The sequence below is a fragment of the Astatotilapia calliptera genome, chromosome 8 (genome assembly GCF_964374335.1).
Source record: "Astatotilapia calliptera chromosome 8, fAstCal68.1, whole genome shotgun sequence".
Taxonomy (NCBI): Eukaryota; Metazoa; Chordata; class Actinopteri; order Cichliformes; family Cichlidae; genus Astatotilapia; species Astatotilapia calliptera.
The window spans coordinates 7,565,834-7,593,592 of record NC_137429.1 but is presented as its reverse complement, the minus strand read 5'-3'; the positions used below and the strand labels follow the sequence as shown (position 1 = coordinate 7,593,592).

Below are 27,759 nucleotides of genomic sequence, written 5' to 3'. Positions count from 1 at the left end.
ATTCATGAGGGAAAAAAACAGGATACTTTCTTTTAAAGAGAATCAAAATGTAGGATCGTTTTTCCTATAATTCAGCACACAAAAGTTTCTGTTTGGACTTTTATAAACTCTGCTGACATGGAGAAAACAAAAGCTTTTATATAGGGGTTTGACATAGGCATGAACCAGGAGGCACAGGGAAATCTGAGACAACTGCCATATGTATGACATATGTGCTGTGCAATATCCAGCGAGAGATCTGTTCTTTGAGTGTGCGCCAACAGCAATGTTTCTGTACATGATTATGAAAGGCCCGAGAGAGCAAGAAATTTCTGAAACGCTCACGATTATCAGCACCCTCTCGGTGGTATACCACTTTGAAGAGAACAGGCTTTTGTTATGCACCTATTGCATGCTTATAAGAGCGTCTTTGGGAAATTATCCAGTGACATTTTTGGCACAGTCAACTGTGCATATGTTCATTGTGGCAAGGTGATTAATCAGACGCTGCCTGGCCGATTGGCAGTTTGCTTTCATGGCAATTAGATTACCATGAGCAGTCCCTGCTGAGCATTCAGTGATCACGTTCCTTTTTGTTTGGTGCATGGAATGTTTCTTGACATGAATACAATAGTGCTTCTAGCTCAACCTGCAGCAAGGTGGAAGGTCACTGGTGAGAATGTGCTGAGAACTATTATTTCTTTACACATAGCAAGAATGGAATTCAGACTGAGTTAAAATGTGAAGCAAAATAACTTTAACAATGCTTCAGTGCTCTCAATATACTCTTAAAGTTGATGGTAGTGTTGGAAAATGCACTGCACAATACAAAACTGTGTTTTTATTTCATCCTTTTACCTTTTCATACCATTCGCACAGAATGGCACAAAGGCTGTATTTATGCATTTATTTATACATATTGTGGCATTATCACCATCATGACTCGGCCATTTGAATCATTCTGTTATGGTGATGTACTGTAAAACCCATTGTTTTGTTCACCCATAGGAGGCGCTGGTGTTTTCATATGGAACAGGTGGCCTACATACACTTCCACTGCATTTGGTGAGGTTCCTGTGGCTGCCTGCTTTGAATGTTATATAGCCCTATAGGCAACTGGTTCCAATTGGTAGCCCCCATCCAATCCTTTCCCTCAGATTCCTCTTACATGTTAGGTTTTATATGCCACACTGTGTAACACAACACCAAGCCCTGTCTTGCTGACGTGGTGTGGTCAAGGTCTTAGATCCTGAACATATAGATCTGCTTATTGGTTAAAGTCCCGAAGACAAATTGACCTTTGCCATCTCGTGTTGACGGTTTTCTTGTGCACGTTTCAGTAGCAAGTCATCCTTCATGCTTTGACCATCTTTGACCATTTTGTCCGTCTGTACTTGTGCTGTGTTGTAAATGTAAGTGTTTGCATGTGTTTGCTTTTTAGACAGCTGTGGCTGTAAATTGATGCCTTAGAATAACACAATAACTTCATGTTCATTTTCATTCTAGCCTCAACATCTTTAACTGCTACACATGGAAACACTACAGAGTCACACCATACTCACAACATAAACCGCTGTCTCTTCTTTTTTTGGCTTCTCAGGGCAGCGACAGTGAGTATGAGGTGGACCCTAACCGTCAGAAGACCCACTCCTTCGTCAACCACTACATAAGTGATCCTACCTACTACAACTCCTGGCGTCGCCAACAGAAAGGCATATCCCGGGCGCAGGCCTACAGCTACACAGAGTCAGAGTCAGGAGAGCCGGATCACTGCGCCCCACCACCGCTGCCCCCTCTACCTCCACTGCCCCCCCAGCTGAGTTCACCAAGCCCTCAGCCTCAGCAGGCTCAGGGCCAGCCCCAGGGCCAAGGCAGCCTCTTTAGACCCAAAGGTAGCCGGACTCCCACCCCCTCCCAGCAGAGCTCCAACCCTCCGAGCCAGCACAGCACCTTGTACAGGCCCCCCAGCAGTCTAGCCCCTGGCTCACGGGCCCCTATTGCTGGCTTTTCCTCTTTTGTGTGAAAAATACTGAGGACATAGAAACTTCTGAAAATACCTACCCAACTTGTGTTGAAGAAGAACATAGCATTGCAGTCAGCCCAAACAAGTCGCTCATTCTTTATTTTCATCATCAATTTATTTTTCATAACTTACATGTTTTTTTTTTTTGTGAGCTTGGATGTATCAAAACATTATGATACTTTTTGAGGCGTTTTTTTGTCTAATGTGTGAAAATGTGCCAGTGTAAACTTTGGTTTCGCTCACCGGCTGATAAAAACAAAAAAAAGGTCTCTGCAACATCTATTCACTTTTATTTTGTTAGTTGAAATACTTGCATGGCTTTATCATTTATTTCCTTCTTTTTACTTTTTGAAACTCATTCAGTGGTAATATCTGATTCTGTACAAAGTCACTAGAATCTTTGAAAACACACACACACACACACACACACACACACACATATAAATATATATATATATATACATATATATAAATATTCTATAGTAGACATGCCTAGAAGACAAAATCAAGTCATTGCTGACTCTACTTTGACGAAGACTGATATGACAATATGATGGAGCCATATTGTGGAAGTTAAAGAACAATTATTTGTTTGGACTGGATGTAAAAACAAAAAGCTGCCAGCGTAAAGGTGGAATTTATGCCAAATCGAAGACATTTAATGTGCTGGTTGTGAGAGTTTTAAAATGACATTGAAGAAGCAATCATGGATTAAAATGGAAAAACTCTCTGGCCTATAACATACACATACATAAAAAAAAAAAGTCAGACAGCATTTGGCCATAGTAGTAGGTCAAATGTCAGTGACTGCGGCGTGCCTGAAGGATCCTGCAGATATATGAAAAGAGTGTATATCTGTTTAAGTGGAAGTGTTTAAGTCTGTTTTTTGTGAGTGTGTTACAGTGGATCGAAGATGCCTTGATAGAGAAACACATATTTATGATCTCTGGCACCAATTGTGAATGGACTGTTGATGGTGCCCCGAGACTTTGGCATCGTGTTGCCTCATGTGGGCCGGGAATCAGTTTGCATACAAAACCCATATCTCATATTTCACTTTTTGCTGGCTCAGATAAACACTCACGAGTCCGATTCTACTGAAATGCTTTGGAATCCAATTAAGAGGTGAAGTCTCAAAACTGTCATCAGGAACTGTTATAAGGGAGCACAGCTGCTAGTTCTACAGTGTGATTTTGATAAGAGACCAAGAGGATTCCCACCACCCCCCTGTTTTCTTCCCTGCTGAGATAACTTTTCGCTGTCACTGATCACTATCGCTGGGCAGCGCCGAGCCTGCACCAAGAGATGATGTCATTGAATTGCCTCACCTCTTTTCCTTTTATGTAAACAACCACTCTGTAATATTCAGGTGTGACTGTATTGTCCCAGATGCAATTACGTGTGTGCGCGTGTGCATGTGTGTGTGCGTGGTCACTCTTCTCGTGTGTAAGCTTACAGATCATTCACTTTATGTCTGTTTATAAAGAGATTGTTCTGCAGCAACTGTAAACCTGCCCGGAGTAACGCCACAGAGGGCTGACGTGGTCCAACCACCTGCCAGGCGCACTCATAACGCTATAGTGAAGACTCAGTGGTGTGTTCTTAGTTTTCATAGTTCAAAAAGCAGAAAAAAAATGTCATCTACTTTTTTTTTTTCAATTATTTGTGGGGTGATTTCATTGTACGCAACAAAAGCTTATCATGCAGAATCTGAATGAATATATGATCACAGTACATTTCTGAAATAAATTATTTTTCAATGTTAACCATTCTGGTATTGAATTGTGAAATGTAAAGGGGAGATGGGAGGAAGGGAAACATGCAAACAGTGGTGTTAAAGGGACTTTTTCAGACTAGGCAGAAAAAAAGGCCTTCGTTTAGAAGCAGTAACTCCAACTTTTGCCACAAACCATGACCACATGACCTCTGTAGCTGTGCCACAGTAATCAGCAGATTTCCATTTTCAGTAGCACCCATCTAATCTATTTCCTCTGTAAACCTTCTCAGGCACTCTAGCACAGTAAATAACATACATGGTGATCACAGTAATCTCTTATTCATTCTTATTCAGCTCTAAGTGTGTGCATAATCAACTGATTTCAACATTATTGAGGACCTATGTGCAAATCGTACCACACCCATTGATCACTATCTACTCCATTCCTCTTGTGTGTCTGTTTAAATCTTTCACAATGCCAGTCGTTTAGTTGTTGGCTTACTTCCCAGATCCAGTTAATTGGTTGGTAAACTCTGAATATGCCAGAATATGTGGTAAACACACCAAAACAGCAAATGTTTGAAGACTTTACGTTAACTTTCCAATCTTTGTAGCTTTTAGAATAAAGAAAAAGACTGGACTGATAGACCTCTGAAGCTTCCCTGAGTATCACGCGATGTTGGGCCACATGCTACGTCTAGACATGGTTTCTTCAAACTGGGCATCATGGTTCGTGGAATCACCTGAGTAGTTTTTCTTCAGACACAGAAAGTAGTCCCTTGCTTTCTATTGAAAAAAATGGCCATTGTGCCTCTAAACATGACACAAAAATTTCTGCAAAGTGCAGCGAATACTATTTACTGTAACATGTGATAAAAACCTTAAAAGAAAACAGAGTGCACAACGCCAGAAGCAGTCTGTTTACAAATGAGTTCTGTAAGCACTTGGGATCTGTCCATGGCTAATTATTTAATTAAATCACATCTAACCTTGTGTTACTCAGGGTAGAAATAAATTGGATCACTGAAGATTCTTTGAAATGCTGTTATCTGGTTACAAAGTCCCATCCTGACTTCTTCAGCTTTCTCCTGGTTTCCAGATAACCACAAGTGAGATAACTCAGTCGGGCCTTTGACCCCTGTGACTATACATTAAGTGATACCAATATCTACTCAGGACATAGGTGATGCGCTGAAAATATATGTGCAAACATTATATGCAGTAATACAGAAGCACATGTACAGTGTCAGATGGTGTTAGATGCTAATTGTATCACAGTCAGTCACTTGATCCAATGCTAACCTACTAACCACATAGGCATGAGAAGAGAGGAGATTAGATGGGATAGGATTGGACAGGGAATTGGAACAAGAGCGTCCAGAGCACTAATCCCTTTTTTGAAAACACATGGGAAATTTCCCTCCAACAGAAGAATCACAGACCGGAGGTTTTTCACTTGTTGAAATGTTCATTTCCTTCTGTCTCTCTCTTTCTTCTACCCCTCAGGAAATGACTGACAGATAAGAATGAGTTGGTGGTCCCTTTTTAAAAAGGGAGCCCAAGGTGCTAAATAGCCCTGATGAGTTTGAGAACCCTCAGTTGGAATATTAAAGGATTCAGACAGAAGGTGTAGTTCAAAGGAGTTTGAAACCCTGAATTTAATTGCCTCATTTGTGAGCTTCACTGAGTGTGGCTTGGGGATTTGAAGAGGATATACTGACAGTTGGAGAAAGGATACTAATTTGAGAAATAGGATGTTTCCTCTGTGCTGTTCATAAATGCCTTCCTAATGTATTCTTTGTATCAAGCTTAAATTGTTTTCTGACTTAGTGTACATTATAGGCAAGAGCAGAAAAATGGCCTCAGTCATTTCTGAAAGACCCTTTGCCCCAGAGAACCCCACTGTTCTCGCAGTTTGAAAAGACGCTAACTTTCCACAGTATGTGGGGAAAGTAAGACTTGGGAATGTGAGGCAGCTAAAAAATTGTGACATAAATTGTTTTCAGGACTCATAGTAGGTCACAATTATTTATATCTCAGTTGAGAGGCTTTTTATGAGAAAAGAGAATACCTTTTGTTCCCATTTACTGTAGTCATTTAGGCTGTGTGCAGTATATAACAAAGAACACAGAGCCACACAAGGAAGCAATAAATGAATAAGGGGCCTGCTTCAGGGAAACCTGCCATCAAAGTGTCATGTTCCTGCCTACCCTCGCTGAAGTTCTGACAGACTTAAACAGAGTATGCCGTAAAACAATACACCACTAATTGGCTCATCATGTTGAAATATAAGCCCTAATGATATTTACAGGTGGGAAAATTAGGCTTTGACAGACAGGTGGGCGTCAGTGGAGAATTAAAGTTCACACCTGAGGCCCAGCTTACTATTGTAACCACACCCATGCACACACACATGCTCATTTGTATGTGGCCTGGATGATTTACACATCAGACATTGTAAATTTGCTTTGTGGGTGTGAAATTAAAGGCCATTTTTAATGTAATCTGGAAATTGTCAGGAATAATTGGAGAAAAGGGCACTATGTCTAACCTAATTACCTCCATGGCTATTATGAGATAGTGATCATATAAATCAATGTGCCTGGACCTTTAATTATAGTAATAGGCTACTTTTCAGTGCATTTGTTCTAATACTACAAATTAGAAAAGAGAAGAACATTAACTCCTGTTGTAATTGTGTGCTCTTGCACTAAGTGCACATTTCTGAAATTTAGCATGTTTGAAACCAATAGCAGTCATTTATGTGGTGCTAAAAGGCTAACGTGAGAAAACATACTGATTTAACCATATTAGCATGACCTTTAGTGCATTGTTATTCACCTTCTTCACAAGTTAGATGATACATTGATTCAGTGTATGTATATGATATATGAAGTTCTGTCCACTTTTAACTACTAGTCTATATACAAGCATTTGTAAACGCGAATTTTATCTACATATATATAACAAATAAATGAGTCTAATACGTTTTTTTTTTTAAAGCTGTTATTTTATGGAGCTAAATATGGGTGCAACATTACAGAACAGCAGATTTCCTTGTTTCATAACAGCAAGCAAGATTTTATTATTTTTATCTGTGTTTAGATCATGGTTTAGATGTGCCAGTAGGCAAATTCTGTTGCATTTGGGCATAGCAGAGTTTGGCTATAACCAGTTTCCCCTGCCAGCCTCATTTCTAAGGTAGCCCGTGCGGTACAAAAAGCCAGACGGTGGTTGCTTCTCCCTTAAGTGTTCAAATGTTTTACTTCGCAGCAACTAGTCCCTGTCAGCTAGCTTGGGGAACAGCCTTTACCACTCACTGGGTCAGGCTTGGGATACTCAAGTTGAAGTCCCAGCTATTGTTAGGCGTTGTGGATAAATGGCGCTCTGGCCCTTTAAACCGCAGCAGGAGGTGGTGCTCTCCAGCGCGGGAGGGGAGGGGAGGGGGAGGGGGAGGAGGAGGAGGAGGGCCGCTTTGTGAGCCACACAGATGCAAAGTAAACGAACGTTGGGAGCACCAGAACAGGGACCGTCCTGCCACAATTCTCTTGCTTCTCTTTCTACGGACTCATAACTAAGTTTGTGCTAACGCACCCTTCGCGGTGTTTACGGAAAGTTGAGAGGGATATAGTCTGAAACTTCGCCACCGCGTGGACCTTAAAGAAAAAGGTAACGTTTCTTCGCGGTAACCTGAGGAGTGATGTTTTGTTGTATTACACGTATCCAGGAGCTGTTCTGATGACGAGCGACGACTTTTAGTCATCTTTGGGTTGTAGCCAGTGTGTTGAGTGTAGTTTCCAGAATACTCTGTGGGGTCAGAGGAAGAGGCGTAGGTTGAAGTAAAGCCAACGGAGTGAAATCTGCATCTCATTTGAATGTCATCTGCTTCTGGACAATCAGAGCCTGGCAGTTTCATCGAGCTCCTCGGTGTCCCATATGGAGCCAAAACAATGAGCTCTCTCGCGTCCTCTGTGTCCTCCATCAGCCTGAGGAAGACTGGGAAGTACAGGGTCAAAAAAGATACAATAAAAGTAACCACCTGAGTTTAAAACATATTCAAGAGCCAACGTTAATCTAAAGGGTGCTTTTTTAAAATTACAAATATCCTGCCTGATATGGAACCATTTTCTTGACCTATGCCACTATAGACTTTGCTGTGCTTTCAGTTTGAATAATGGCCAAAAAGCTGTGCTGAGCTAATAACTTTCGTTAAAAGTCATGGGATCTCCTGAGGTTTTTTTTTCTTTTTCAAATCCAGTTTTGTATGACTTATTAAAGTTGGATATTTTTCTTGTTTTGGGCCCAAAAACTACTCAAGAAAGGAATTAGCTGGGTTTACCATTGCAGAGAGTGACGTATTTCACATTTGGGATCCTCTGTGGTAATGTGCCCACAAACTCTGGCCTTTCATATTGTAAATAAGAGCAACTAACTCAATGAAGCAGCAGATATCCCAGAGTTAAAACTAGGTTGCAAAGTCTAAGAAAAGTGTCCCAAATAACTATATTTGGCTACAGGACGGGTCATGATTTAATCAGAGCAAGGGGCAGATGGTTGCATGAGCATCAGTTCTCTTCAGTGAGAATTACGTAACATTAATACCACTGCTGTTGGATCTCAGTGAAATCTCTGGGAATCTAGCAAGAGCTCTACAATCTAAACAGCTATTTTCACCCCATCTTTGGCAGGCATATTTGTCCACCTCCCTGGATCATTAGGGAGTTTTTTCCTGTTTGTGGTTAAAGACTTGGCACTTACCTCTTATGGTCATCATCCCGCCTGATGAACTGAGTAATTTGCTGTAAGAGTTGCCACAGTGGCTGTATACGTGCCCGGCCTCATTCATCATGCTCTAAATGAAGGCTGTATAGTGTGTGCCCGACTTTAACTACACTGTCCATAAAGTCTGCAGGTCCGTTTTATAACATTCTGTTTCATTATTCCTCACTCATCGTCAGCTCTTCACGCTTGTTAAGCTGTCGGTCTGGACAATAGTGAAAGGACGCGTTGACTGATGAGTTCAGGTCTGGTGTTGACTTTGTGTGACTATTGCCCTTGTCCTACACACAAACACAGAGCAGTAGTTAACAAGAGCCCAAAGGTTGGTCTGTTCTTGTCATTTTGCTTGATGAATCATTTACGTACTCTGCACTGATAACTCTAAATCAAAGAACTTAGACGAGTGCAAAAAACTAGACTAGACTAGAGAAATCTTGTCTTAACTCCGACACTGACTTGTCACCATCCTGCCAGCGCTGCCACTCTTTTTTTCCTGGCATCCTCTTGCGTCTCTCTGTCTTCTTTCCAGTGACAACAGTGCTGCATTACTGCACACACTTCAGGCCTTTCAGCTCCTTAGTGGATGTCTTCTCCAGGGCTGCCAGGCAGATATCTCACCATCGAGATCTATTGTGTCCACTGCACAGCCAGTAGGGGAGGGAGAGTATGTGTCATCTCTGACTGTGCTTTTTTTTTTTTTTTTTTTTTTTTTGCTATGGAGGCTCTTTGAGTTTCCTCTGGAGGATACTCCTGCTGCGTTTTGAGGAAGCTGGCTACTTTCCCAACTCTTGGCTGTGGTGAGGTCATTACAGTTTTATATTAGAAAGAGGGTGTGCAGTAGTAGAGGTTGTGGACGTGCATTTAGACTCATGTACATGAAAACATTTACTTCAGGCAGTTTTTGTGTAGTTAGTAAAAACTGAGGGCACCTCATTTCCTTATAGACTTTCTGTTTTATTTGTGTGTCTGGGTTTCATACTACGTGACGGTTTAATGTAAGAGCAGAAACATTTTTCTTTTTGTTTTTATTAGGCGATAAATATAAATTGGTTAACCGGAGTCAGATGTGACAACTTGGAGTAATATTCCCATGCCTTAGGAAATGGCCTTGTAAATTGTTTGCTCATCTACCTTTATTCCAAGCTCCATGGGAGACTGACAGGTAATGATGAGAGAATGTCTTGACATTTGGCTCAAAGAGGGCAATTTGCAGCAAGCAAAAGGTCATTATTGAGTTATTCGTGTGAATTAATACCTTTTGGATTTACATTGAAAAAAAGCCCTCCAGAGCTTTGAAACTATGGAGGCCTGATCATTTCTGCAAAGTCTGAATCATTTCACGAGTGACGCATGTGCACATTTTTTAAGCTGTTCTTTCTGGTTATGTTGAACTCCCCAAGGAAAGTTGCTTTGTCTCAGACAATTACAGGATTCACCCCACCTGCAAAGAAAGCAATGAGGTCTTTGAAGAGCAGTCATGCTGAGGATGTTTGACTTAACCTTTGAACAGACTTGATATGAAAAGCAACAGTTTAATATTTTATCAGTGTCTTCAGGTTTTTGCAAATTATAGTTAACTCTGAATGTCAGAAAAGAAAAAACAAATTCATCAGAGACCATCATTGTCTTATTTGATGGCAAATTAGAGGGAAAAAGTACGAAATTGTTCACATAGAAACTTGGACATGTAGACATATTTTGTAGCATCAATGTTCTAGAAATAATTGCATAAACATTTAGCAACTTGAACTAACCTGAAACAGTGATACAACAGTTTTGTTTTTTTTGTCATTTCATTTCACATGACATATCTTTTCTCAGAAGAAGAGTGTGCTCTCTTTTCTTTCGAAACAGCCCCTATGCACCTGACACCCCATCACCATGCCTATGCCTTTTTTTTGGTTATCAATGTAACCTAACCAGTTCAACGGGAAAAACGTTTTACTTTGCGTTGCTAAACACTAAAGTCATTTTGTCCTCTCCCAACAACAGGCTGACAGCATAGAGTAGATTTCAAAATCTGTCACGCAGTAGTACTGTATGTTTTGGCACAGTATGATCTCGTTTTTGCATCACCTGTCACTGTTGATGTCTTAAACTCAATTGTTTAAACTGTGAAACCAGTCTGGAAAATTGGCACGCGTGACGCAAGGCATTTCAAAACTGCTGAATGTGGCCGGCTTGACTCGATCCCATGTTGCAAAGTTTCAGAACACCCTCTTTGGTTTCAGTTATGTTGAAGAAGATAACAAAACAATACCCAACATCAGGGTGATTGGCGTGTCCAAATCACATAATCCAAAATCCTGTTGTTGGACCAGTGTGGTTACACAAATCTACTTTGCAAGATGTGTTGCAGCAACTTTTAAACAAGGTAATTATTTTTCTTCCAGTTACACACTGGTATGGGTACCTTGGCTGCCAATACAGGGTACTGATCCAGCACCAGTGTTAGATTAATAAAGCTTTTCCTTACTGAGAGGAAAGGACTGGGAGTTTTGCTTTATGTCTAAGACAGCATGAGGGTCAATTGAAAGATTACTTTCCTAACTTCAAATTTAAATTTAAAATGTAGCAAAAATGTTTTTTTAATGGTCTTTTTTTAAAAATCTATCAACAGGACCTAGACCATAAATGGAATGATTATTTAGCTAATTTATTTGCTTTTGTCATAGTTCCGCTCAAAATAAAAGTCTTTACTGCATCTTTCTGTAATTCATGGTCTCTGTTTCACATTGAGTATACCTTCTCAAATGGATGAAGTAACAGATAAGAAGTCTTATCAGATGGTGGTTCAGTGGTTAGCTCTGTTCCTTACAACAAATGGGTCCTAGGTTCATACGGAGGTTGGGTATTCTCCCTGTGTTTGCACAGGTTTTCCATGAGAGCTCCTCTTTCTCATGCCATTGTAAAAACAAAACAAAAAAACACCCTCTGTTATCACTGTCCATGTCGGCCGACGGACTGTTGACATAGGCTTGGATCATATACTAAACTACCAACCTGTTGGCTCCTGTTAGCTTCCTCCATGCTTTGTTAGCTCTTTCAGTAGCAACCAGTGCACTGCTGCTGACACATAGTTTAATATATATAGAACTCCCCAGAATTGCATTGTTACTGGGGCCTGTTGAGTTTTGCTGATCCAGGATTAAAGCTCATGATGAGGACCTCCTCATCAGAGTTGGTGATCAGGACCTGGTAGTATGCTAGTAACAGGCATAGAGTTGAATAGAAATGTGTGTAAACTACATCAGCTCTTTCAGCTGTACTGGCAACAGTGGAAGCTTTCATGCAATACAGAGTTGATCATTAAACAGTTATGATTGTATTACGTCCTTTTACTTACCCTTAATTACTGACACAGTATTGCAATTAATAGGATGTATTTCTGCACCATATGTGCCGACTCTTGTAGACTTGGATAATATAGTGTAGAAAAACAAACCAAAAATAAAAACACAGTAACTGGTGGTGTGCAGCTGGCAGTTTTTGTCATTGGCCTTTTTTACACTCCAATGAGCCATCATTGTTTTCCAGCATTGAGTGACCACAGAAACAGGTGGTTTTGGCCTTAAGCATACTAAAAGGACAAAGGAAGTATGTTGGTCACCACTGTGACTACCAGATGACAAAGTCATGCAAGGAAACCAGTTCAGGAGATGGGAACAGTCACATGAGTTGTTGTGGGTTCTTGTCATGCATATCTGATAATCCTGTGAGAATCACACATTTCCTGCCTGAGCTTATAGAGGTCCTTTTCTAGGTCAGCAGTTCTGTGTTGTGAATGGACTAGGGTGAAGTTGCAATACCTAAATTGATAAGGATCGAAGTTCCTTTGTCTCTTTGTTTTAACTGAATGTGTTTCAGTGTCGTTTACATGAATCAGCTTTGAGGCCCGTCCTGTGTGAGCTTACCTGCATTAGTCTGTTTCCCTTTATAGGTATGTGCGTGTGGTTTTGGGTGTGCCAGAAGGGTTTGGTTCGCGCCTTCCTCTCTGTTGTTTTGTTTTCCATTGTGCTTTGTGTGTCTTTGCTGGCTTCTCAGTTACAAATACAGTTTGTCTAAATCCAAACTGGGAGCTAGTGAGATGTGTGTATATACTTGGGTTTTTGGGGGGTGGGGGTTGTATGTGGATGTGTGAGACTCTTGAACACATTTGTGTTAGTTCACACTTAGTGGCTGATGGACTTTAAACTTATTGTTCACACCCACAGCAGGTTGAGTGTATGCACTCTACTAATTAAGACTTTATGCTGCCAGTTTCCAGGGAATCAAAGTTGTTATTTGAGTGCCAAATCAAAGTAGTATGCCAAATGTCTTTAAGAAAACCAAATCAAAGAAAGACGAACTGCAGTAAGATGACACCGATGATACTTGAAAGGTTTTTACTGAGAAAATCAGGTGGTGATGCATGAAAGCTCTTAGGTTTTGGCTCTTCTCTCGTCTGGCTCATAGATAAACAGAATTTATTGTTACGATTTTTTTCCTAAATTGTTAAACTTGAATCTCAAGTTCGTTCTGACCCAACTCCCAATTATATTTAATTAGATTATTGCACTGACTAATCATTTATCTCAGTTACCTTACCAATAAACAGTGTTGGGTAAGTTACTTTAAAATAGTAACTTAGTTACATTACTAGTTACTTCTCTCAAAAGTAACTCAGTTACTTCAAGTTACTCGTTACTTTCAAAGTAACTAGTTACTAGGGAAAGTAACTTTGGTTTTACTCAGAATTCTCTTGTTAATGTGTTTCTTCCATAACTTTGCCAGTCTTCTAGCTTGCTTACTTGCCACAAGTGCACTGTGCCACCTACCAATAGAAAGGAAAAGATAATGTGCATATTTCCACGAGAGAAATCCCACGCCTGGACCGTTGTTGACCGCCGCCATGATTCTAGCCTACGTCACAGCGTCATGTGCGCCTTTTACATCCAACACAAAAACTGCAGTCGTGGTGCTTTCGATTGTACTCAGAACTCGGAAATTCTGCCTTCTGAATAGGAAGATGTAGGCAACACCAGACTGCAGATGAGCTGCATACAGAGCTGGACTGGGACAGAAAAATCATCCCGGGCATTTTGACTAGAGACTGGCCGCCATTATAGCAAAAATCATAAAGCCTTTGAATGAAAACAAACACTGTTGTGACAGTGATGTTCACTGTTTTGATGGTATATATGTATCAATCTATCAATCGTTTGTTGTAAGATTCAGATAATTATTTTTTAAAAGCGAGACATTTTAAATGAGAATAAGAAAGAAAAGTATTTCTTTGTGCCCCCCTTTCCCTATTAATGCCCTACATGCCCCCCTGGCCACACTTTGCTACACCTGCCCCTGCACAGTTACCAGCTGTCAGCTGCTTAGAAAAGGATCCTGGGGTTATTTGTCTCTCAGAAACAGTTCATAACTTCCCTTCAACTCATTCATGTCACCTAAAAGGTAAACCTGTTTCTCCATCACCTGTTCAGCTCTGATGATCCAGTAAGGACATCTCCTGGTTTCATCTTCATGTTTCCCTCTTACCAGATAACCAAACCATATCATGACCAGCAGCTTTTTTGCAGCTGTGGCTCCAGCAAACATCAGCTGATACTAGAAATTAATATTAAATAAATTCTAACAGCAGCTGATCAAGCTTAAACGTGCTGCTGTTGTTTAGCGCGACATCCGCTGGTTTCCTCTTTCTGCGCAAAGTGAGCGATAAACAAACAAGAGAGCCGATCAGCTGATCATTGATCAGTTTCATGATTGAAGTAGAAACGGGAGAGGGAGGGGAGAGAATGAAAGAAGAAGAGGCAGCTGTGCAGCAAAGACACAGAGTAACTCCAGCTTTGTGTCTTTTTCATTGTAGCTGAATTACGGGACAAACTGTTCCTTTTCACCTCAATAAGAAACGCGTAATATTTTCTCTGAATACCAGACGGGAAGGTTGGCAACTCTAATAACTTATGAACAAAATAAAGTTAAACATCATTAACTTCATAGCACCCACCCAGCTGTATAGAAACTCCGTCATGCTAGCTAGCACGCAGTACGGAAAAAGTCAGAATAACGAAAATAAACTCCACCTAAACTTGGTTCATATCTGACCCAGAGAGACTGCAGGTCATAACTTCTTACCTGAAGTGCAGTTCACACTTGGACCGGCGGCCGCCTCGGGTCTCTTTTCCTTCTGCGTCCCCTTTCCCTCATCCACCTGCTGGCCTCCACCACTTGCTAATGTTACTGAATCTGTGGAAGCTCCGCGATAGCCACCACACGAAGTAACGAGTAACGACCCTATCTAAATCCCAGTAACGAGTAACGCGTTCCTGATTTTGGCATAATAACTAGTTACCGTGCTCGTTACCACAATAATAATGTAGTTACTGTAACGCGTTATTTAATAACGCGTTAGTCCCAACACTGCCAATAAATGACCTTGATGCATTATTTAGCTCTTTATTTATATTGGCAGTCACGTAGAATGATGATAGGGCGCTTTGGCTATGACGATTGCCCAACCCTTGAGGAGCAACTGAGATGTAATTTATCCTTGTGTGCTAGTTGGACATTCCTGAAGAGTCACTCTGGTAAGAACTTAAACACATGCTCACTCACAGCAAGCACAACATCTACACACAGCACTAACAAAATCACAGTGGATGCAGGTAAATCAAGGAAGGGTGCAATTAAGCTTACAATATGCTTCAGGAGTGCAGTAGCTGTGTACCGTGTTCCAGTTTTTATCTCTGTTGTCTTGTTATGGCATTTTTCAGCTTCTCAGCTGTTGTGAATTGCTATTATCTGGTTGAAGTGACTATGTTTGCGGGCTTGGGTGTTCTCTTTGGTCAGCGAGTGTTTAGCCTGCTGCAGTCGGTGTCATTAAAGTGAACACCATGGGGGTTTATTAACTCATCTTGTTTGTCAGGGCTCTCTGCTTAAGGTCTTTATAGTCAGTTTGGGTATTTGAGTTTAGCAAGGAGGCTGCTGATTTAAAAAAAAAAAAAAAAAAAAGTAACAAAAAAAAGCCACAAGCTGCTGATAAGTTGACGCAGAGCAGAAAACGGTCACTTATCTTTCAGTCCCATTGAGAGGCCTAGTGCTGCTTTTACCAGAGAGTGTGTGCGGATATATGCGTTGAGCTTGGCTGTCTGGCACTAGATTATCTTTTTTAATATAGTGCCAATTTTTTTTATTTTTGTTGGGGTTTTCCCCAAGGTCTCATTTTTAAAACAACCAGCCAATACGGCATGTAAGCTGTTTAAACTTTCTAAGTATAGTGTAAGCCAAATGTTACAACAAAGCATTACTTTCCCTCTTTGTCATCTACAAAACAATCCTCAGTTGAAATTCTGCATCGTTTCACGATCCAGCAGCTATTGGACAGTTAATTCAACCACTTGGCTCAGATCCTGACCTCTGGTACCAGGCGTGAATGCTGTCTATTTGTTAGAGACTGATGGGGAGGATTTTGGCGATTAATTAGACATGTACGCTCACGTGCGCATACACACACACGCACACAGAGTATAGTTCAAGCCATCCACAGTAGGCATAATGAGGGCTTGGGTACATTTCATGCAGGACACGGTGAAAGAACGTCTGTCACTGCGCTGGCATGACTGAGTGAATCCAATGTGGTGACACCCTCCGCCGCCCTTTGAGGATGTGTTTCTCTTCAGTGAATCCATCTGTGCCTTCCCTTTTTTGCACAAGTCCCTGAGGTAATATTGCTTCACATGGGAAAGGCTTTACTCCCTCTAATTTTTACTCTAGATATTATTCATACACCAAGAGGGGGGTGTATATATATATATTTTTTTCCCCCTCAAAACAAACTCTCGGTAGACTTGTTTGGGCAGAGGCTTATTTTTTAATCAAGGAGCATGTTCATTATCTATCTGTTTGATTATGAGCCAGCCTTTTTCTCTTCTCTCTTTGGCTGGGGCACAGCATGGCAGCCCACCCAGTATTTGCTGCTTTGTCCAGCCATGCAGGAATAACAGATTTATAAAAGGCCAGTTTGACTGGAAACACAAAGAATCATTTGGAAGTTTGTCCTGTGCTTCTGGATATCAGGATTTGTAAAGACTGAAAATAAATTCATTTGGTGTTTGTGTCACAGGAAGTGTTGGGGTCGTAACTGGAGGTTGTGCCATACACCCTAAGGAACTGTCGCAGTGCAGAGGGCTAGTCCAGACATGCTGGTTTTATTCGCTCACGCTGAAAAGGCTGCTCTTAATCCTCTTGTGTTTTTGTTTTTGCCTGGGTGGCAGTGGGGCCCTGGAGGCTGATACTCCACAGTTTCCACACACACAGGTGGTGGTACTTTGGCAACAGTCATGCGGATGTAGGTATGTCTTTGTGTCCTGGTTGTTTGAACTCCTGAAGGCTTTTTACATGAAGCACTCAGCATTTCAGGAGTGACCTGAACAACTCATCTTTGACCTCTGTGTAAGCCCATTGTCTGCTTGTTTCAGGTTTCAAGTATCTTTAAGCTGTTGTGTTGCTTAAATCTCAAGTTCAGATTGCACAAACCATATTTGTATTTTGATACTGGCACAATTGCTTTCTTTTAGGCTTCTGGTAAATCTTGACCAAACTATACCTCATATCAATTTCTGCTTCTGTTCTCTTATTACAGCTTAACAAGGTTGCTGTGTATATCATGACAAAACCTAGCACCCCCTATATTATATGACCTCAATGCATGTTTATTGCACATACACCCTTTAAAATAAAAACAAAGGTATTCTTTAGGACTTTCTTTGTTCTGTAATTTGTTACAGTACAGTAGAAATGCATTACGTAAGCATAACCCATTGAAGTACATACAGCATTTTGCTAATCAATGCATTAGAAACGGCACAGAAGAGCTGTTATTGAAAAAAGGCTTTGTTAGTATTAAGTGATTTATGACCATTGTATGGATTTTAGGCCAAATAAACAGCATTTCCTAATTCAAAGACAGTCTTTCAACAGCACAAGTCTGTCTGGCTGGAATTTGATGAAACTATACATCAATGATTGTTTGAAACTGTGGTTGTCAAACTTTTTCCACCACACGCCATATGGCATGGAATAAATACACAACTCAAAACGTATAAAAATATAAGTTAAGTGAAAACAGGTCAGCATAATAGCATCAGTAAACTCTTGGTTATGTTTCCTTCCCTGCATAAATCGTATTAATTCAACTTAAGTAATTTTCCCAAATGCAGTCTGGACCTGAACTTTCTAAGACATTGCCCATCGGAGATACGTGTGGGAATACAAATATTCAGTAAAGTCAGAAGGGTCTTAAACCTTCAAGCTCTGGATGTCCAGTAGCAGGCATGTGACACTGACACATTCCAGTGAATTCACAGCGAGTACGCTGGTGTCATACAGTGCGTCCTGCCGTCTGCATGCTCTACCCACGCAGCACAAATGTCTAAACCCTACAAAGTATTTCCTCTAGTGACGGGGTGTCTCAAGTGGACCTTCTCCTTACTTCAGACTAGGGCTGCCACAAACGATTATTTTGATAGTAGACTAGTCACTGATTATTTTTGCCATTAGTCGACTAATCAGATCATCATCCATTGGACGTAAAACGTACAGCTTATTGCACCAGCAGCATCTGCTCTTATATAACTATCATTAGCTTACAGCTTGTAAGTGTTTAAGATATGTGCTAACTAAAAATAAAGACAAGATGATAGTTTATTAAACTTTAATGAAATTTACAGATTGTTTCGGTGAAGTTTAATAAACTCCTTGCTATCTAAAATATAACAGGACACCGGAGTATATTCTCGAGCATCTCACACTTCTGATAATCAGTTTTCTGCTTGACGTTTATTCAGCTGTGTAAAAACTATAATTTAATCTCAGCCAAACCGATTTACTCAGGAACAAATAAAACACTGAAAAAAGCCAAACAATAACATTTTGAAGTTATCTAAGTGACTTATATGTTTAACCTGAGTAGCGAAAGACGGCGGTGGGTTTGAAAACGATTTGCCGGGAGTCCAGTGTTCTCAGTGAGCCTTGACCCCGGCTCGCTATCGAGCTAGTGGGTAACAGATGTCTCCGAAAACGTCGGAGCGCTTTTGAAAATATGTGATGTCTTGATAAACTGAGCAGATATTTGAGGTTTACACAGCTACATTCTCGCCTGAAAATATGTTAAACGTTTATTTTGTGACCCAAAAAGAATAATAAGAGTTAATATTAAAACTAACTAGCTGCCGCCATTGTTGGAAACTGAGCTGGGCTGTGCTATGAATTCTGGGACAAAGCTTCTTCTTCTTCGGGGTTTAACGGCAGCTGGCATCCTTGTACATGCAGTGCTGCCATCTTCTGTTTCAGTCCATTATTACACTCTTAAATCCTACTACTTTATTCCTGCGTCTTTTGTGATCTTACAAAGCTTCAAACGATGCGTCGACTATTAAATCAGTCGTCAACGATTTTGATAGTCGACTTAATCGTGACAGCCCTACTTCAGACATTGTCCTGAAGTGATTCTCTCAACTTTTCTTGGAGTTCATGTGAAAAAAACTGCTTTATTTTCACTTCATATCCCTTGGGATCAGTAAAGCATAGCTCTGTGGCTACACCGAAAAAAGATTATGGGAATTCAACCAGCGCAGAGACTACAGAGACATTTGCTTGTATTTATCTAAAAATCTCAATAGCGTGTCACCCTGCAATGGTGATGCTGTGTTTCACTTTAATGTTTTTAACACTTATCAGTCTGTTTTACTTCAATGCAAAGACTTTTTGTATATTCTAACTTTTGTCTTTTCATCAGCCGAGAGAACACTTAGTGATCAACAAGAATAGCTTATGTTACAAATTTACTAGTGACAACTTGCAGACGTGCGTCTGCACAGCTCTGCCTAGAACCTGCGTGTTAGAAGTGGAATGCCATTGCAGACTCTTCAGTAAAAAAGAACTGGCTGGATAAATTTGACTCTCATTGCTTCCCTGTTTTCTCTCTGAAAAATGCAGTGAGACTTGCAAATAAGCGGGTAGAGCGTGTTCTAGACGTGCTTATATTAGTGGGATCCATTCACCATGTAATCATACTTTGTACAAGTCAGTTTCACCTGTGTTAAGTATGTATATCCTTTACTGTTGAGAGGTGAGGCCATTAGTGTCATAACATTCTGCATGTTTCTGCTCAGGATACTTTTGCTGTTTATCATGCAAGGCTTGCCTTAGAGCTAGGTAACTATAAATGAAGTTAAACAGGAAGAACAGGTTCCTTATGTGTCAGGCAGTAACAAATAAGCAAAGAAGCAAATGATAGTTTATTGTTTTTATTTGTCTGTAGCAGAGCATGCAATTGTAGAAAATCACGTCAAAAGTCTTTCATTACTGTCTTATGGTGTTAGTCAGATGTTGTGTTTTTTTATTTTATTTATTTATTTATTTTTTTAGATGCAGTTCTGATTTAGTTTTTGGGTGCTGTTTGCAGGCGGAGCAAGCCAAGCAAGGCCAAAACAAACGGCATATTTATATTTATTATTTATTATCTGTGTGGTGAGTTAAGGCAAGTAAGTAGATTTGCTTGGAGGAAACTTTGAGGCACATGAAAAAGCACCGTGAAGTCAGAGGGAGGCTTTGCTAATGAGCTGCAGTTACATGATGTGAGTCGAAATCAGACTCATACATAGTTCATGAGTTCTCCTAATCCTTTAGTTTTTGCACCATATTTAATAGTATTTTTATTTCTCTTACATGTTACAAAAACATTTTTGAACATAACCACAGAACTCACATTAATACAAATTCAAATTGCTGTAAAATAAGATAAATAATTGAATGTATTATTTTTAACTCCTTCAGCAATGTGATCTGTTTCACCTTTCAACAGTCGTTCTTCTCTATAACTTTTTGCTATTTCAGTGCTTTTTTTTTTTTTTTTTTTTTTACCCCCACGCGCCCCCCCCCCCCCCCCCCCCACCCCCCCACCCCACCCGTGGGAATCATCTTCACCCGTGGGAATCAGATGTTTGGTGTGAAGGTTAGAGCCTGCCAGAATAAGTGCTAATGAAATTTCCCAATCTTCTTTGTCACTTTGAGTTAAGAACGTTCCATTGTTATGCAGCTCCATTGATTAACTGATTAGCAGTGTCATAGATGGCGTTGGCTAACTTGAATATTCATTTGCATATCAATGACACTGACAGTGGGAATGAACTATAGAGACGACTCTGGGTAGTTCAAGGTTAAAACAAGCAGAAGTTTTCTTATTGCAGAGACAGCTTAGGCAGTGCATTATGTGCTTAAATATATGCTCGTTATTCTAGTATTAAAAATAACAAGGTTTGAATTTACCCTTCACCTGACTCTTTGTAATATTTGCATGAAGGCCTCCTCCACCTCGTGAAAAAAGGATAGACTGTTTCTCCATCTCACTTTAAAAAATTTAAATGGAGCCAAAGATAAAAACAGAAACTCTTATATAGTCTGCATGCCGGTTGGTTTAACATGACAGTAGCCAAGTTGTTATTGGATGAGCAGCCAAAGCCTCTTTCCCCTCTTTGTTGAGTGGAAGGAGAGAAAGTGACACAGGATAGCCGAGGACTGCAGGGCGCCTGTGATCCTAAGGATTACAAGCGTTACGCTGAGCGCTGATGAGCATGTTGGCTGTTGTGATGTCATTCTGCCCACATCACATTCTGCTGGCGACATAAAATGCTCTTAATCATTCATGGCCCTGTCACCACTTGTCTCAGTTCAAGCTAGTGCCATGTGGGACTCCATTACATAAAGGCTTTGTCACTGACTGGCACAAAAAACAAAAACCGATTCTCAACTGAAGCAAACTAACAATATCTTCATATTTTTAGGCACACTGAGTGCTCTGACACAAAGTTGTATAAGCCTTCTTTGTGTTGCATCAGTAGCTATCCAATAGGAATATGATCTTCTGTGTGAAAAAGAGCTAAAATGGAATTTTGCCCCCAGCTGGGCTGGGAGTGTCAAGTGTCAGGTCAAACTGGAATCACTGATCAACCAATTCCTTTTCAACACAATGTATGAGTAAATGCTCGGGTTTAACAGCGTTTTTGTGTTTAAATTATTTTCTATTTAGATGTCTAGACGGAGTTGTAGTTAAGCCCCATACTTCCATTTCTTTCATCTAGCTAGTAACAGTAATAAAATGAGAAGAACAAAGGGTCACCTAGAAACAGAAAACCAAACAATAAGATACTCCCGCTCGCCTATTGTGCAATGAAATCTATCTAAAAGGTCACCATTTCCTCTTCAAATACACTCTACTGATGTGAATGAAAATGAGTCCTTGAATCTGTTTGCTTTTCCAAAATAACTTTTTATAGTGCTGATAGTCATGCTGCCAATGACTTTAACAATCTAAGCATTAAATGTACATATAACTGATGACAGCATGGACAAATTTCCCCTGAGAACTAAAAAAACAAAGAAGAAACATCCCTTTTCTGTGTAAAAGAACATTTAACACTGTCACCGTTTCATATGGAGAGCATTGAACCATTCTGGAGTGTTATTTTGAAACTGAATGGTGAAAATGACTGTGTCATTTCTCATAATGTATTTTTTTACAAAGTACTGAAAGGCTAAAACTGAATATGACAGGACTCCAGGCAGGTCATGCTTCATTTTTTTTGTCACAGCCACAATAATGGGGTCTTGATGACCCTGCGGGGTTTTGAAACTATTCCTCATCAAAGACCAAGGGGCTCCCCAAGGCATAAAATGGGCCATTTCCTAGAATGACTTAAGGTGTGAGGTTTGCACCTTTTGATATTCGAGAACTCAGTGACATCTTTTATGCTGAGGTTGAATGTCTTCGAGTCACATGGCACATCAAAAGCTTCCGCCCCTCAGCTATTGCACTGTGAACTTTGTCTTATTGCCTGGCATGTGGTCACCGGGAAGGGTTAATCCATCTGAATGAGTTGATCTCTCCATGTAGGGGATAAAATCTTTCTCGCCGTTTCTGGTCAGCTTAGAGACAGGAAGCCCACTTAGTAGCCAGCGCTCAGCTCTGACGTTGCCATAGAGAAATACAAAACTTTGTGCACCAGGGAGGAACATGTAAGATGATGAGTTGTCTTTAGCGGTCACCCACACATTCAGCAATCTTTTGTGCAGCAGATACTAATGGGGCAACTGCACAATGCATGAAATAATAAAGGGTTTACCCAATGATGGATCATACTACATTAATTTAATAACAGTGCCTCCGCTCCGGAGGATATTGGTGGTGTTTGTTTGCTTTAAGCTATAATCTTGTAATTTGGCACCCAGTTGTGGCGTAAATAGCTTTAGTAACAGTAAGCTCTTTCCAGTTGTCACGTATATGGGTGTGAGCTTGAACTCAAATAGCTTTTTCAACAGAACAAGAAAATAAGCCTTTGGAGTACTATCCTTATTACATTTGGTCTTTGTTCAACCACTGTGAGAACAATGTGTCTCTTCCATTAGCACCAGAACTACTGAAGAAATCTTGAATGAAGGTGGTGAATATGGAAGATAAAAATGTGGCAGTGGATAGAATTTAGTACTCTTTGGGGATGATCTGTCTTTTGAAAGAAGAGCAAAAAAAAAAAGAAGAGCACTAGCTTTTATCATTTATCAAGCCCCCCTCTGTTCCCTCTAGTGCATCAGTTCCCTTTCCAATTGAATGGGTTCTTGTCAGAGATGCAAATGTTTTCATGGGTGACGTTTCTTTGGAATATTGTTGAGTGAAGCCCCCTTTCATTCATGGGGGATACGCATGCAGCCCTAGAGTGTGGGCTTCAGCGTGAGTTTGAAAACACTGAGAGTAATGGTATTTCTGTCTGGCTTAAACAATTGAAGCCATTGTTAATGTCAGAAACACATGGAGCTAGTAGACTGTAGCTAGCACATAAGTGGGTGTTTAAACCTCTTTTCCACTGCATTTCTGTTCTAAGATCATGTTTCAAGGTTTAAGTGGTTTAAGGTCAGTTTGGTCTAAGGATTAAAATTAGTTGTATAGTCATTTGGCATGGAAAAGATCAAACTGACCTGTGAAAGAATCATTCTGCTTTCCAAAGGGGGTTTCAAAACCTTTTAATCTGCTACTTTTCACCAAAGCTTTATAGACAAATGTAATAGAAGTTGCTGATATATGTTATATGAAAAACAGATTAATACGGAACAAAGTACACTGCGTGAAGTGTTCAAGTGTTGCCTACGGGGTTTAAAAAGACAAATTCCACCCAAAAAGAGAATAACATAAAAAGCAGTTTTTGGAAACTATTTATCTCTTGAAGACAGGGGAGGGTGAGAGCAAAATGTAGTCGGTCTGGAGTTTTCTGAGCTGTGCTGTAAGTCGATCCATGCTGAAGAGATGTTGTTCCTCTTCAGTCTTTTTTTTTTCTTTTTTTTCTTCTTTCTTTTATTTCTGCCAGCTTCAACTGCTCTAGCTCACAGTATCCTGTGTCTTGCTGGTTATGTAACAGGCAGGGGCCTAAATGGGAACTAAAGCACAGCAGTGATGGCAGGCACTGCAGCCCATGAAAAACGGATCACAACAGCAGCCCTAGACTTTTAGAAAAAGCTCAAAAATGTATCAGATGAATCGAACTAATTTGAATAGGAATGAAGTTTACCATGGTAGAACTTCACAGGGGCTATTGTGACTGGGTTGGAGTAAGGTGAGGGTGCTTTGAACTTTGTACAAGAGAGCCTTTTCACGATTGCATAACACCCTTACAGTCTTCTGCACAGAAAACCTTTTAGAGTTTAGAACCACTCAAGTGAGCCTTCATTTTGAAGCCCTGGCTACCAAACTTTCCATGCTTGATGGAGATCAGAAAAGAGCGTTTTATGCAATAGTGAGTAATGAGAAATGAATAGAAAGAATTCTTCAAAGCAGAATGTTACATTTTTATCTCAGTTTAATGGAATCTATTTTTTTTTTATTACTTGTTTTCACTTTGCCTGCCATGTTGCAGAGCTACATTTAGTTTACAGAACTACTGATGTGGTTTTAATGCTCTGTATTCTCCTTCTTCTTCTTCACCACAGGCTTTTTCAACCAAGGACCAGAATGGCTCTACTCAAACACCTGAAGTTATATGTGCTTTGACAACATCCCTTACAATTGCTAAAAACTTTGAAAGGAACTCTCCTGACCACCTTCAGATCCTAATTTAAATTTTACCTGTGGATCGTTACTAAAAGACTGCCATCATGCCCATTCTTAAGCAACTGGTCAGCAACTCCAATCAGTCAAAGCGGAGGTCTCGGGCTGACCTGACCGCAGAGATGATCAGTGCTCCGTTGGGGGACTTCCGTCACACCATGCACGTGGGCCGAGGGGGCGATGCCTTTGGGGACACCTCATTTCTCAGCACCCGTTCAGGAGAACCTCCCAGGGAGCCAGACAAAAAGCAAGGCTCACCAAGTTCCAAGCCCGGGCTTCTGTCCCGTACCTTCAGAAACAGCAAGCGATCTCAGTCTGTAAATCGGGCGGACAAGTGTGAGTACAATGCGATGGCACCTTCTGCCGGCTCCTCTCAGTTTGTGAAGACTGCCATATCCCTGCCGTACCTGAACGACGAGGGTACTAACAGAGGTATCCAACTGCCAAAGAGCGTTTCCTCAAGCCCAATGAAGAAGGTGAATGAGATCGAAAGCAAGCCGTTAAATGGAGCAGCAGCTATGGCAGCCCTTGATCCAGAGCTTGAGGAACGGGATTTTGGCGAACCTACAGATTTGCCTCCATCCATGCCTAAGGGAGGTGGGATGAAGCACGCAGAGTCTATAATGTCCTTCCACATTGACCTGGGCCCTTCGATGCTCGGGGACATCTTGAGCGTGATGGAAAAGAAAGGTTGGGAGGAGGATGACCTTGGCTACGAGGAAGGCAAGGGAAGCGAGGGCCATGCTTCGCCGTCCCTCATTCCCCACATAGATGATGACGATGCAGAAGAGCGAGCCCCTGCAAGGCCTCCTCGCAGCATGTACCAGCAAAAAGCCATGGTGGATCCCTACACCCCTGAGCTACAAACCAAGAACAACCACCACAATATGGATAGCTGCTCTGTGTCCAGCTCTGGTTCTGAGGAGAAACCTAACTACCGCCTCCATGACGGTGACACGGACAGTGCAAAGTACAGTTCCCCACGTGGGGGAGAAGGAGAGAGAGATTTCACCTTCATGGACGAGGATGATGACGATGAGATTAGAGTTTAGACATTAGCTGCCAAGAACAGTTGAAAAGGACTGTAAACATGATAAATAAGGCTTTTTCACCATGCTGTAGCTAGGGTGGGCTAAATGCACGCTACAGTGCAGACTGACTGGCTCACAAAGTGGCCCTTTTTGAAGTGTTTGGGTTTACTCATATTACTGGTAAAGTCTCAGTTTTCCCAAAAAAGTATTGTTTACCACATTTAAACCCTTAACCAAGAAGAAGCAATTGCAAACCATTAGTAAATAATATCACAGACATATCATTTTAAGAAGAGAGAAGAGATGACAGTGAGATTGGGTAATGTGGATGTGTGGTATGGATTCTGTGGAAGGATGTAGGGAAAGGATGAAGAGTGAAACCAAGATGGCGTTAGAATCCCAGTGTGTGTGAGTGAATATGGGGTTTTATTTGCCAATGACACTATTTTGGCATAGACACTAAACAGAAAAAGTTATGCCTTTTTAAGAGTTTAACAGTTGATTTATGCTATTTTCTACTTTATTGTATCTGCAGTATCTGGGAGTTAGTATACAGCAGCCTGCTGCTGTTTTGAGTTGGGTAGATTATTATTTTGTTTCCATTTTTCATTGGGAATATCTGCATTCTTTAAATTCACAGACAGCTGTAATATTTATTAATTTGTTGTCATAAGGGATGGATCATTCTTAATGTGCACTCCTTAGTCTTAAAATTGTGTTGTTGTTTTTTCCAGATATCATAATTTCTTATGGGTACTAAAGACAGAACCATCTTCTTTGTTAGAGGTTGGCTGAATTGCACTTAAATACTGGCCTTAAGTAGGCAATAAATTGTCTTAAATCACTCCTGATCCCATGTTCATTACAGGGAAATGTCTTTTACAAAATCAGAGTTGGTGAAAGATTTTTTTTTTTAAATACAGAAAAACTGTGAATTGTCAAAAAGAGGCCTTTTGTAAGTGTTATGTGTCTTGTACTTTAAAAAAAAAAAAAAAAAAGCAAGACAGGAATTGTGATTGTGGTAAAATATGTGTGTCTGTCATGCCTCTCATTCCGCTTCTTAGCTGAAGTAGGATTAGCAGGTCAGTGGAAAGATGTAAGACATTTGTGAAGGGAGTTGCCACCATATAATTACATTTAAGCATTTATGCTTCTGTCAAAAGCATTCCCTCTCTCTGTACATGTGTCCAGGCTTGTCTCTGAGAGCAGAGAAAGGATGTAGCATGTTTAAAGTGTTATTAGAGGACTGCTACTTAACAGATGGGCATCAGGTATGTCTCTGAGCAATGAGAAGGATATTTACTTCCCAAAGTGGACCCAAAGGTGATAATACTCAACTCCTTTACCCAACCAGAATCACATAGTAGGAACAGATGATTAAATCAACCAATCATCTGGCTTCTCCCAGTCTACTCATTAAATGTGCAAGAATATTGGCCCCCGACCAGCTGGAACTGCTCCAGAAACAGATAGGTGGGCTGTTTCCCTTTGGCTTTTTTTGTGTTTAGTTGGTTTCACTCGGTAGGCTACTCCAGATTACTTTCAGCTAGAGCTGGGCGATAGAACGATAACGATATGTATCGCGATATAACTTTTACTCGATAGAGAAATTAAGCTATCGCGATAGACCTCGCCGCTCTTGTCCTCTTAAAAAAAAAAAAAAAAAAAGGTCAGCCAATCCAAATTAAGTAGCGCAGAGCCGAACCAATCACAGCCGCAGCATCACGTCGCGTGACTTGTTACGTACAGAACAAGTGCCAAGCCGCACGTGTGTTTGTTTGGGAAGCAGCCAGCGGGTAATGGAGCCAGCGCGTAATGGAGGAAATGAGTGTGCCGACTAGAAAAATCAACCGAGCGTGACCGAAGAGAAAACAGATGATGGTTCCAATGCCGGAGAGATTGTCGAACGGAAGAGCCATAGAAGTTCCGTAGTGTGAAGGTATTTCGGCTATTTCAAGTCTGACAAAAAACAGAGTAGCGTGCACTGTAAATTGTGCCGAAAGCAAGTCTGGAAATACAATAAACTGGTGCATGCGTCACACTGTGCGCCACGTTATTGTTTCGGTGAAATGAATTTCTACAATACTGT

The 27,759-nt window shown here is 40.7% G+C and overlaps 2 protein-coding genes and 1 long non-coding RNA gene across 9 annotated transcripts in view; 2 read left to right on the top strand and 1 right to left on the bottom strand.

The window, feature by feature from the left end:
* Positions 1 to 2,280, top strand: part of sdk2b (sidekick cell adhesion molecule 2b) — a 276,275-nt gene extending 273,995 nt beyond the window's left edge. For 4 of the 7 annotated variants that reach the window (XM_026178230.2, XM_026178229.2, XM_026178228.2 and 1 more), the window contains exons 45-46: positions 988 to 1,044; positions 1,580 to 2,280. In XM_026178230.2, coding sequence (XP_026034015.2) covers positions 988 to 1,044; positions 1,580 to 2,002 — 480 coding nt within the window. In that variant the 3' untranslated portion in view covers positions 2,003 to 2,280. The remainder of the gene's footprint in view (positions 1 to 987; positions 1,045 to 1,579) is intronic. The other 3 variants (XM_026178235.2, XM_026178233.2, XM_026178231.2) reach the window with 1 other exon arrangement.
* A 4,499-nt stretch (positions 2,281 to 6,779) lies between these two features.
* LOC145430370 (uncharacterized) lies at positions 6,780 to 8,793 on the bottom strand. Its single transcript, XR_013910910.1, has 2 exons — positions 8,478 to 8,793; positions 6,780 to 7,715 (listed from the first exon to the last, which is right to left on the bottom strand). It is a non-coding gene; the product is annotated as an uncharacterized LOC145430370 (long non-coding RNA).
* cdc42ep4b (CDC42 effector protein (Rho GTPase binding) 4b) lies at positions 7,164 to 26,515 on the top strand. The gene is made up of 2 exons (XM_026178227.2): positions 7,164 to 7,388; positions 24,522 to 26,515. The coding sequence occupies exon 2, from the start codon at positions 24,687 to 24,689 to the stop codon at positions 25,689 to 25,691; it is 1,005 nt and encodes a 334-aa protein (XP_026034012.1). The 5' UTR covers positions 7,164 to 7,388; positions 24,522 to 24,686; the 3' UTR covers positions 25,692 to 26,515.
* Positions 26,516 to 27,759: the final 1,244 nt, after the last annotated feature.